General features: G+C 32.9%; 1 protein-coding gene across 1 annotated transcript in view; it reads left to right on the top strand.

Annotated features, from left to right (window-relative positions):
• The first annotated feature begins 690 nt into the window (after positions 1-690).
• Positions 691-13,350, top strand: part of Ibm1 (IAP-binding motif 1) — an 88,466-nt gene continuing 75,806 nt past the window's right edge. Inside the window, exon 1 of the mRNA XM_013310921.1 lies at positions 691-1,457. Coding sequence (XP_013166375.1) covers positions 1,307-1,457 — 151 coding nt within the window. The 5' untranslated portion in view covers positions 691-1,306. The remainder of the gene's footprint in view (positions 1,458-13,350) is intronic.

The following is a 13,350-nucleotide window of genomic DNA, read 5'->3' on the forward strand; positions in this document are numbered from 1 at the left end:
AACCCAAAAGAACACATTTAACTTGCACAAAACGCTAACGGCGAAACCGCGCGCAATAAAATACTTTTTATACGTGAACGCAATCTATTACCAAATCACCGCAATAAACCACACGCCTCCGATGCAGTAACGTCTGATTTTAATGCTAAAACCAGCTCACTAAGTTAACTGCCTGTTAGAACTAAACGTAATTTCACGTGCGCGTATCCAAACAAAGAGTTACGTCGTTGTATTACGCGAAATACTTAAGTAATGCCGCCTCGCAGGTCCAAAACCGAGTGAACGCTTTCCGTTTAACAACCCCATGCGACGTTCTTACGTCACCTCACCCCATACTAAATTCGCTACCCGATTGGCCAATTTACTTTGCCGCGCTTTCTCATACCGAAGTAAGAGTTTGGGGAATCTCTTCTTCTCTTTTTTTAAATGCTTTTCAACAATGCATCAGAAGAGGAAAGAGTATATTTTCATACGCTCCCTTTCATAATGATGTAACCTGTTTAAAACAGGATGGATAATGTGATCGAGTATAAGATAGAATGAGACGGGGCAGTGTGCCGTTGATTGTAGTAGTGGAGTGCGAAGGGAACGTGCTACCGTGCGTTCAACTATTTATAATCAAATGGGGCGCGCGTGTGTGCGAGTGTTCATACGTTATGCACCGCGCGCACACACGCACAGACCTCGGAGCGAGGCAATGATGTGCACGAAGTATTATCCCTTATTACACGTTTCGCTTCCGCGCCGGCCGCACGTACGATTGTGAGCCGACCCGCTTTCGAGTTGTGCGAAGTTTCAGTTTGTTTACATCGAATCCGCTACGATGCATACTGCGTTAGCGATTGTGTCATCGACCGTACGTTTATCGCTGGCCTGCGAGTGATTCACGGACAATGCTCGCCTTGGAGTTTTTTGCGCCGAAACTTTTTGTGAACTTGTGAACTCTCAGCGATCAGAAATTAAGATATCGTTCGCGACGAAACTGTGACGAGTCTGGACTTAGATACAAGTGCCATTTTTGTGTCAAAGTGAATTCAAGGAGAGGACGAAGAAAATATTTCCTGACATTTTGATAGACTATTTTTCGAAGAGAACTTTTTAAAGTGCTGTTGGAAAATTTTGATCATAAACTTTGCCAAATTCTTGAAATTCGTATTCTTTTAAAATTAAAAATAAAACTACATCGACTAACAGAGAAGACCGCAAAGATCGAGTGCGTAGATCGGAGTCATCAATTTATGCATACAAAACAAACGACAATCAGTCGCAGCTTGTTTCCTAGAAAAAGAAGTTTTGAGAGACAAAGATGGCAATAGCATTCAACCTGCCGAGCGAGAGAGAGGCGACAGAGGAGAACTTCTCGCGACTGAACCGGCTCCTAGCCGAGCTGTACGAGGTTCTTTGCCACATCTTGGTCGCACGACAGCCTGGCCAAGAAGTCCAGGAGAATCGGCGAGGTGAGTGCCCGCGGGAGCCTAACATACCACCTTACCACTTAAGATGCAATTCGACCTACATCGTGAACCTGGTTATGGTTGTCGCCATCCTAAAAGTGTCTCTCGCGTCGTCTCTCTTCAACACGATAAGATAAAAAAAAGAAGATTGTTTCTAGATAAGTATTGTTAACGTCGAAACTGCTAAGCAGATCCTGGGCTATTGTTACATATTTTTAAGTCCATCCAGTTTTGTATATTTTCAAACATTGTCCGGATGAGATGTTGTGTCAAACTGCACTTAAATTGTAAATGGTGGTTAAATCGAATTGAAAATTATTTACCGAATAATCAATTCAAATCGATTTGTTTTTTGCGATTCTAACAAATGCGTTCGCTTTAACGGATTCTTGCTTTTTGATTTTAAATTTGAGTGAAGTTCGACAAAACGCCACATTCACTTTAACGAATATTTTTTACGCATTATTATAAAATTTAAAAATGGAATTACGATCATTTTTTCCTTATAATTTACAACTTTAATGTCGTATCTTACTTACTGACCAGTACTGATAAAATTCTTATATGTTTAGCATTCACAATTTTAGTGTTGTTAAGTTTAAATATTTAGTTACGTTTCCATTTGATCTCCTATTTTGTTTAATTTATTACAATTATTCGAATTAGATTTATCTTAACTGGTAGCATTTATTTAATTTACTTATCATGGAACAATTAAGTATGGATCTCAAATTATATTTTAGTTCCAAATATCGATAGTCATAATTCTTTTTTATAAAATCAATTTTTTTAGACGCCAAATATTAGTTAAATGTATTACAAAATCTTAATATTTTTATTCTATGGACGATAAAAATACGTTTTGCATTTGTTATCTGTAACGAAAAAAAACATCATTTAGCAAACTGTAAATAATAGTGATGTGTAATTTGTTTTTTCAATTTTGTTCTGTTGTCGATAAAATGTAAAAAATATCGATAAAAAAAATGTTTCCTAATTTGTATAAACCGATAATTATATAATTATTTGAAAGTAGATCTAACTTTTTTATCGTGTAAATATTGCATTTAGATGTTTGTGATTTTTGCCTTATAAGCATACTTTAAACTTTTTCCCTTATTATAATTTACAATTGCATATAAGTGTATCATGTAATCGATTAATAAACTGGATTGTGTTTAACTTTCCCGATCATTATATGGGAACATTGTGAAATAAATTTATTATTTCATGAAATAAAAAATGCATTTTTCTTAAAACTAAAAAAAATCCCAACTCGTCGTAATCGACTAGATTTTTTTTTCATAAAAAAAAATGTCAGTTAATCCTTTCTAATTTAATTCTAATTTTAATATTCATTGCATAAAATCAGCGTAGCCAAGACACAATCAACTTCAGAATAATCGCATCGATCAAATCAAAAATGGGCCATACGCCGTTTGCTAATATTAGAATCTCGACCCGTTTGCCTCACTATGAACTTGTTGTAACATGTTCCGATTGAAACAATGGATTCAAAAGGTTTTATAGCGCGTGAATTAAAGGGTGTTCTTTTATTTAAAAAACAAGCTTTTGTTACAGTGTGCTACATAAAAAAATCATAAAAAATGTTCAATTTAAAAATATTAAACATTACAAAAATAAGTAATTGAAATTAAAATGTGTGTAAATAAAACAAAAGCTGCAGTGAAATTACATTATAAAAAGTTATTATGCTAAAAGTTTACTGGAATGTACTTTGTTTTCTAGTAAGACAAATAATAGATGAAAAAATCTTACAAAAAATTCTTTTTCAAATATCTTATTATATAAGCTTTTATAAGTTATAAAAAATTTCCTTTTAAGTAAACAGAATAAAATATAAAGGCATGAACCTTTTTGAACTTGATACTTTAAAGTTCGTCCAAATCGTGCTCTTTGTCACGACCTTTCTTATAAGACGGGAATCGAAAGTGACAACTAAGTTACAACTTAAAGTTAACTTGTGGCGTTTTCAGTTAAGATTAACGCCAATATAAAGTTAATATTTAAGCATTTATTACGTCGACTTAATTCCATTATTTACTATTAGTATAATAGGTAAATAAGTAAAATATATAACTAAAAACGAATAACTATTGTTATAATAATTTTGAGATTTTCACACAAAAACCAAACAATTTTTCTAAGTACACAATTAATTTAAATAACTTTTAACATAAGCAAATTCATGTAAAAAAAATAGGCGAATTTAAAAATCAAAAATAAGTTTTTTTTACTTAACTTTTTATACAATTTTACCAATAAAAGATATAAACGACATTTACTTAAAAACATTAAGTTTTAAAAGTTAAGGTATGGAAATAAATGTTGAAGGTTATGAAAATTAATCCAATTTTGCTTATGAACTTCATGAATTTAAAATCAAAAAGCAAAACTAATTCATATTATTTTAAGTTACGTCATTTTTTTTAAATTTAATATAGGTCTTCGTACTATTCAACAAAAGGTAAGTTACGCTTTTATTGTGTTGCACCGATACAAATCGAGACGCTTGAATAATTTTCAAGAAGATATATATATTTTTTGTTTAATGTCAAAATGAAATCGATTTTAAATTCGGTTTAAACTTTCTTAAATTTTAATTAATCTATGGTTTTTATTAAGACAAACATTAATTACTTCAAAAATTAAGGCTACTGATCACATGAAAACTAACATAACTTATTTATGTGAGTTAAATATAATATAGAGTACTTAACTTATTAGACAAGACTCAGAGAGAAAAAACAAGAGTATCGGACTTAGTATTTCATTTGGCACGTCAGAAAGAAGAGTTCTCTTCAGCCCAATGTGCCAATTCACATGTCCAGTAAATATATCTACGTCACATCTAAGGTCATTGTCCTTACAGGGTCAAAACTACTTATACGACAGCTGCTGTTTCTACCACTAATTGTATACCTTGAACTTTACTAGAACATGACTAAGTTTTTATAAAGATAACTAAAAAGTTGAACATCTACAATATAACAATGTTAGTGCTCACTTAATAACAAATAAATTTATAAACAACAAAGCGAATTAAAACAAAACAACAACCTAAATATTAAAAAAAAATTTTAGTTTCGCATTCATCAAATAATAGTTTGGCTAATTTAAACTTATTTACATCATAGATTTGTTCATTTATACGTTACTAGATGTCGCTCACGACTCCGTCGGGGTTGAATTAAATAAAAACTTAATAAGTAGTCTATGTGTTCTTCCAGGCTATGTTCTACATCTGTGTCAAATTTCATAAAGATATCTTCTAACAGACATCCATCCATCTATACTTTCGCTAGTAAAATTTTAAGTTTTAGTAAGTTTTTTGGCAATCTTTAAATCTGCGATATGCCAACACATTACCTGCTACACTAATTCTATAAGTTTTAAACGTGTACTCTAGTACAAATCTAAATTTAACATACAATCTAATTAGTAAGCAAGGCATGCAGAGTGCTACAATATCATCTTATTTCCAAACGATAAACCACATTAGTGTACGTCGTTAAATTATTGTCCAGTCAGTATGTTAATTTCAGTTTATTTATGCATCCAATTAACACGTTAACCGGCCAACTTGTCCATTGCGGTCCATAACACTCTCTTTAACTTCATGTATAACAAAGAGTTATGACAGTTTACTGTTGAGTAGCATAAGTTCTTGAACGTTATATGTTAAAGACTAGCTGTCGCCCGCGACTCCGTTCGTGCGGAGTGAATAATAAAATTAGTAGCCATAGCGCTATGAATATACCTTCAAACATCTATCTAAACATTCGCATTTATAATATTAGTAAAAAGTAAAATTAAGCGTAAAAATAGTCCCATATTATAAAGAGTTTCACGCTTTTTCAACAAATTTTTAAACATTTTTTGACCCACTAGCTATCGCTCGCGATTCCGTCTACGCAGAATTAAAAAATAATTAGTAAGTAAGCTATTTCTTCTTCCAGAATATGTTTTACATGCCAAGTTTCATTTAAGATCCATTGAGCCGTTCCGGAGATACCTTTAAATAAACATCCATCCAAAAATTCGGATTTATAATATTAGTAGATATTCAATGATTATTACTAAAAATAAAGTCGCTTAATACTTACATTTTCATTTTACTCTTTACAATACACATACTGAATAAAACTGTTAGACGTTTTTTTATCTCAACTAACTGCTCCATACAGAGAATTAATATGGTAGGGGGATGTAATGTATTCCACAGGTGTTGTCCCAAACAGGTGCTCGGGTTCCCTCTTTTTTTTTGTCAGGTCCAGACATGTTCAATAGAAGTTTGAGTTCGCTTGTTCCCCGATTTGGTGTATTTTGCTTGTTTTTTTTTCTTTCCCCGTAGCTCGGAATGAATATTTTCTGCCAGTTTTAAATTTAAAACAGTTTAATTACCGTGTAGGTTTCATTAGGCTTGCATAAAACTTCATTAGTGCTAAATTTAAGACGAAAATGCCACGCACATCAAAAAGTCCCGTCGAAATCGATCCAGCCGTTTCGAAGATTACCAGTAACAAATGCGGATTTGTAGATAGACTGACAAAACTGTGCATTTTCGCTATCAGCGTATAAATATCATGTTCAAAACATAGGACTTTTTATAATGTTTTTTCGTTAATACATACAGACACACCAATTTAATCAATAATATAAGTGAACATTTCATCGTTAGAGCCTTTTGCCAAACAGTCAACAATGTAGATTATAAGCAACGCACCATGTTCACAAAACATGTTCTTTTTCCGATATTATTCAAGCGGACTGTCTGAATTTTATTAACTCTGTAATAGTACATAGCATTTTACGACTAGTTGTAAATTCATTACTACAGACCAGTGCGTAAACGCATGCGTATTAAAATGTCAAGGATGTGTTCGCATTGGGTTGCAAGTCTACGCTCTATAGGTCAATGTGTCAGATACGATTGTGTAGCATAAATGCATGTTGATTTACTCCACTAGTAGCAAACAAATGGTTTAAGATGAAATCTTTAAACATAAGATTCCTATACATTTCGGAGTATAAAGGTACGCGTACATTGGCACAATTCAATGGATTGCTTGTTGATAAATGTCGTCTTCCGATGCGGACGGCACGGATAATGAACGCAGCGTTATGCAAAATTATACATAATAAATATTTTGCGTTTTATGCGTGCGGTGCATTCGGCGCGGTCCAATGGACGCGTACCTTAAAAAGGCTAAGCTTGTAGTTGTATAACAATTATAAAAACAGTCCTGCGAAGACATTGTTGGACTGCATTTTGATAATATAGTTATCTGTACTTCGTCAAATAAGAATCTGATTATCCTACTTAAATATTTACAACATTATTTTTAATTATAAATATTAACCTTTTCGATTCCTTGTGATCCCTTTCATCCTACGTACGCTGTTCTTGCATACGACGTCAGTAGGCTGTTTCTTACGTTTGGTTTAACCTTTACATCTCTATCTATTTCAAACAGAAGTAACCGTACACTAGAGACGTTTAAGCTGCACACAGCTCTATTAAATAGCTTACGTAAGAGATACGAGCTCTGGGGCATGATAATTGCGGCCACGTGCGACCAATTACAGCGAAGACAAAGGCTCTTTTGTCGACGTAATTGTCAACAACTTGACATTGTTTTACAACGCCGTGTTCCCGATCTCACAGCTTATAGTAACGGAGTCCAACATTGAGTTTCCACTGTTGTAACACTCGTATCGAAACATATTTTTATCCCTCTCATTCTATTTGTAAAAACAAAGATAGCAATATTTTAATACAAGTATGAGTAAGATATTATTACACTCTTAAGACTCTATCTAATATAATAGTGGGTCTTTAAAATACACCTTATATAAATAACAAGTAATACTCTATTTACTATATAATTTTAGGTATATTGTTTTGCATCTCAATTGTTAAAACTTTATTTTGCAAAAGGTCATTGAGTCTATACTCAAATGTATATTGCAAGATTGGAGTGCTGCACTAGATGTCGCCCTTGACTCCGACCGCGCAAAATTTAAAAAACTTAATTAGTAGCCTAAGTGTTCTTCCAGACTATGTCCTACATCTATGCCAAATTTTAGGGAGATCCATGCAGCCGTTCTGGGGATACTTCCTAACAAAGATCTATCCACTAGGTTACTATTTTAATCTTAATATAATATCACCATCTCAAAGGCAGGCAACGCATCTGCGGTTCCTCTGGTATTGCTGATGTCCATGGGCGTCGTTGAACACCTCGGTGTTCCCGCTGCTTGTTTGCCCCCTTCTGTTATAAAAAATATATTATACATATCACACAATGATTATAATCTTAACAATGCTTACTTTAAAAAATAAAAATTGGTGACGTTTAAGTATACAGCTTAATTTTAAGCTTTTTCCTGAATTTTGTACACAATCTTACTGTTAATTCCCACATAAATAAGTTTTTTTTTCACTATCCATGCTAACTAGTTACTTATAACTTACTACAATAAACATAAAGTACAACATAATGTTTAATTTCATAATTTAAAACAATGCTTAGTAACTTAAGCTTGTGGGAACTTATACGCTTCATTGCCTGAGAATTATACGTGCTTTAAATTACTACTTTATATTACATCTTTTGTTTTATTGACAATTAAGATGTAATGCGTTATAGCCACTTACTGTGGGTTTCTGAGTCCGAAATTTCCGTTTAAAATATATTGTTATCTCTGTTTAGTTAAATATGACAGACAGGAATGACGATACATTTTGTAAAGAGATTTTGATGTCACAAACTCAAGGTTAGAAAGCGTTAGTTATTCTCATTTTTATGTTATGTCATTAACTAAACGAGTAAGTGTACATTTGACTCTTAAATGGATATAACTAAACGTAAATGTTAGTTTGTGTTATAAACTAGTTTGTGGTTTTAACTGTAGCTCTGCTTTAATTCTTGTTAAACTCTTGGTCAAACCATTTTAACTGTGGTAGAGCCGGCAATAACTTCTTTCACACGAAAATAGGTCGGCACGGAGGAAATCATGGGAAATGAAGGTGGATTTTCCAGATTTGACGCATAGGTAGATAAATATCCTCTTTCCCCTCCCCTGTCGATTGAAGGAAGACAACGCATCTAGATGTTTTATATCGAAATGAAGTGGCCGCTTGTTCGTTTGACACTTTTTACTAAAAAAAAACGTTTTCATTCAGTTGTTAAGTTTAAATGTTGATAACATAAAAGATTTTACGTAACAAGAAACAACGTGGGAGAATTTAAATATCCGGTTCTGTTCAACGTAATCAGGTTAAACTCAATATTAATATTTACTTAAGTTTTAAGAGCAATCAAAATTCTGTAATACGGTGATAATAATTTTGTATTAAGCTTTAAGCTTCAACATCACGATGTAGTTAATTAAATTGTATCGTATTTTATTCACAAATTAAAAGGATCAATTGCATATAACAGTGATAAGTAGAGAGTTATTAGGTAACTAGCTGTCGCCCTCGACTCCGTTCGCGCATTTATAAAAGTCAAGTGGATTTTCCGGATTGGTGAAAGTTCATTCTTTCAGTTGCTTTCTTTATTAATAAGACAAAGGGTGGGAAGTGAAACATCACCGAAATTAGGTCTCCGGACAAAAACATTCTGTGGAGAACATAACATATCCAATAATATTTTAAAAAGATTTTCAAGTTAGTTTTTTTTTAGTTAAAATTTGAATCATATCCTCAGTATGATTAATTATACGATATCTCAACAGAGCGTAAAATATTTTCTGATTTCTTGTTGTGCAAATTATATATAATAAAACTAACCGCGATAACTTATTCTCGGAACTCGACACATCGTACTGGGAAGGTCAAAAGGAAAATTATACTGTTTAATATGTTATTCGATATCTACAGTTGGTGATATATTATAAGTAGGAAAATTTATGTTGAATATATAGATGACATTATTTTACATTTATTTAACCTAATTTACTAATATCATGTTTACTAATTTAATCCTCTTTCCCTACCCACCTTTTTTCTTATAAGGAAAGGATGGGAAGTGGAAATAGACTTTCCGGATGAGAGGATGCATGGAAAGGGAAAATATTTTCTTTAAGTGTGGTTCTACCATCTTCGCACGAATTGGCCAGGTTCGCCCGGTGAAATACCACCACCACACAGAAAACAGGCGTGAAGTGGAAGAAATTCCGCGTTTCGTCTGATGAGTGTGTGTCCCGGAGGCCTAATTTAATCCTCTTTCCCTTCCCACCCTTTTCTTATAAGGAAAGGATGGGAAGTGGAAGTGAACTTTCCGGATGAGAGGATGCATGGAAATGGAATATATTTTTCTTTCTGTGCATCCTCTCCGTCGATTAAAGGTAGGCAACGCATGCAATTGCGTATGTCTATGGGCAACGGTCACTTCGCTATATCAGCGATTTCAGATGGCCGCTCGCTCGTTTACCACCTTATGATATAAAAAAAAAACTTAAATGTACAGGTAAAAAATACTGTATAATTAACCTTATTTTATGTATATATATACAAGCTATCACTCGCGACTCCGTTCGGACGAAATTAAAAAAGACACTCAATATGCTATATTATACATCTATGCCAAATATCAACTCAAATCCATTCAGCCGTTCTTGCGATATATATACAAATATCCATCTAACTGCTCATCCATACATACAAACATTTCCATGTCTTATAATAGTAAGATTACGTAAATAATTTGAAGCTAAAATTGTGTCTAAATATGTAGTCGATGAGAAATTGATCTTCAATTGCATTCTCAGTAGTTAATGCAAAACTCAACTTAGCATGGAATAAGGTCAAAGGCATCATAAGGTACAGTCAGCTTCGAGTGCGGTGCCTAGTTCAGTTTTCATTGCTTTACATCGATCGATTATGTACATTCGTCGTTTACCCGTATGCTGCGCTCCTCGCATACAACAACCGATATATCGACTAATAAAATCGCTAATATTAAGAGCTTACCCATGTCAATAGGATCTATAAGACTTTGATTAAGGCTTAATTTTGATTCAGAACGGGGTTTATCGTAAGTGTCTGAAACCCTGAAAGAGACATATTGTTACCTCTGTTTTGACAGAGATAGCGGTGTCTTTTATACAGTATTGGTCTCAGAAACCAACGATTAGTGAAATAACTAAGTATAAGTGTAATTTAACTACGTCTTCTAATTTATAATATATTTATTAATTGCAATTCTGTGTTTACAGGTAAGCAATTTCTACATCATTACACCTACATCGTTTAACGTAAGTACCTTATCGTTTACACTACCGAAACTTGTACAGAAAACATGTTATTTTACTGATACGTAAACATATATACACTTGAATATTTTCTCGCGTATTCCTATATAAAGTAAAGTTTTTATGAATGTTATAATACAGGTAAAAGCATAGTTTTTAAAATACGTAACGTATCATAGATCGGCTCGTTGTGTTACAAGTAAATGCTCTATTCTGTATTTACATTTAGTGAAAATGTAACGTAATATTTGAAAAAGAGTTAAATGAACTCAACCATATAGTTCAATCACACTGTATAATCTCTGTCAACTTTTGTAACCTTATAACAAAAACTGTGGCACCGGATGAAGCGATTATAATTTCAATCCATGAAACTATCAAATTCTAATCTAAACTTTATCACAATGGCTTATGGTTCATATTTCTTTGAATTTTATTATTTATTCGAAGTACAATTTCGTGATGGTAGATCAATCGATCATAGAAACTTGTAAGCAATCGGATTAACTTCCGTTTTAAATTATGAAGTGAAACAACTTGAGACTTATATAAAGTGTCGTATCAACAACTATAATTTATTAGTCCACTTTACATCTATATATTGCATACCACCGTAAAGGCTCTACCAATCTTGCGAAATCCTTTATCAAATGAACTACCAAAATTGTCTGTCGTATACTACAGTCGCATGCAACTCAATCCGCGCGGAATTAAAAAAAACTTATTAGTCTATGTGTCCTTCAGACTATGTTCTATATCTGTGCCAAAATTCGTCGAACTCCATTGAGTCGTTCCGGAGACACCTTCCAACAAACATCCATCTAAACATTCGCATTTATAATATTAGTAAGATAATAATAATTTGATGAGGACGATTTGATGTTTGCTTCTTATCCAAGTTAAATTAACTAAGACTTTTATATACAATTCTAACTGAATAAGTTTATTTCTAAGCTCTTCTTTTACATTTTTGTTATCAAGTCTATGGATTACGAATAAAGTTTTTATATCTAGATGGAAATCTAATCCTTAAATTAACTCATGAAGTTACATTGTGTTAATCTGTAAAATAAAACACAAACGAAACCGGAACGAAAACATAAATCATTTGCAAGCAACACTCAGCGTAAGCCAATATCTGATGCTGTTTTGAAACAAACATAAATTTTACAGTGATGCAGAAATCTTGAACTCTATCCCAATGGAATAGAGTTTAGATTCCTTTGTTTGTGAGGATACAGTGTGTATGAAATAAGTTTGTAAAGTAACAAAATAAGAAGATAGTATAGTGCAATACAAAACCTTATGGGTGCCACGCTTCATTTAGCAAAAGTATATCGAATTCATCATCTATATCGTCTGCCAGGCGTATGTTTTTACTAAAAATTGTGCTAGGATTTAATGGCAGTATTCCTACATCGCATTGTACGCGCTGATAAATTGGCATTTTGTTGTTATGAAGTTTAGATGATTCAAATCGTAATGTTCAATTTTAAAGTTGGATATGTTATTTATTTCGTTTAAAATATATTTATAAAATATCTACACAATTGATCTCCTTAAATTTATTTGTCATTGAATTTTAGTAATTTTAAATCGAAAAAGGACCACGTCTAGAGAAAACAGTAATCTTACTAATATATGCAATTGTTTAGATGGATAGATGAATATCTGTTTGAAGGTATCTACAGAACGGCTGAACAGATCTCGATGAAATTTGGCATACATATAGAACATAGTCTCGAAGAACATATAGGCTTCTCATTAGGTTTTTTTTTATTCCGCGAGGACGGAATCGCGGGCGCTCGCTAGTTACTAAATCTGTCTCTTTGAATAATATCTATACTGCATTTTCTACTCTACGTCTGTCTGTTCTCTCCTCGTGTGAATTGATAAACGCCAAAGATAATGGCAACATTAGGCTATAGTCACGAAACAGTAAAGGTCCCTGTGACATTAGCAAGGCATAGATCCTTTACTGTAACCCTTACTGTCGTCTTCACCTTTTGTTTATTAAATCGATCATAAAGGTATTATCAATGTGTAGTGTTTGGAGCGCCGGTGGCTCAGGGGTGAAGCACTTGACTTGCAATCTGCAGGTCCTTGGTTCGAACCCCGCCATGTACCAATGTGTTTTCCGATTTACATATGTACAATTGTTGTTACAACATACAATAGCGAAATTAGAACGCTTGTTACTTACCATATTATACTATAAGAAACTCGACAGTTTAAATATTACCACTGATAATTTCCCAGTTAAGTCTTCATCATAGAGATCATAGTATTACGAGTATCTACAAAATTAATATTTGTAAATCATTGGATGTTAAAAAGATGCAATCAATCTGTTAAAGCAGCCATTAGACCACGTGACTTTGATGCTCAAGCGCAGATATACATCGATAATTATATATAAAATTTATGCTCCGTCTTATGAATTTATTGTTATGCGTTATAGATAAAGACTTGTAAGATGTAAGTTATTTTCTACTTATACAAATTTAAATGACATATTGTTCATTCATTATGTACTTACAAATATTACAAGCAAATTGTAAGTATGACATTTTAACGTAGTGGTAAAATCCTTATGCGATATTTAAACTTATTA

This window comes from Papilio xuthus, unplaced genomic scaffold (assembly GCF_000836235.2).
Source record: "Papilio xuthus unplaced genomic scaffold, Pxut_1.1 DF827714.1, whole genome shotgun sequence".
In the NCBI taxonomy this organism is placed as follows: Eukaryota; Metazoa; Arthropoda; class Insecta; order Lepidoptera; family Papilionidae; genus Papilio; species Papilio xuthus.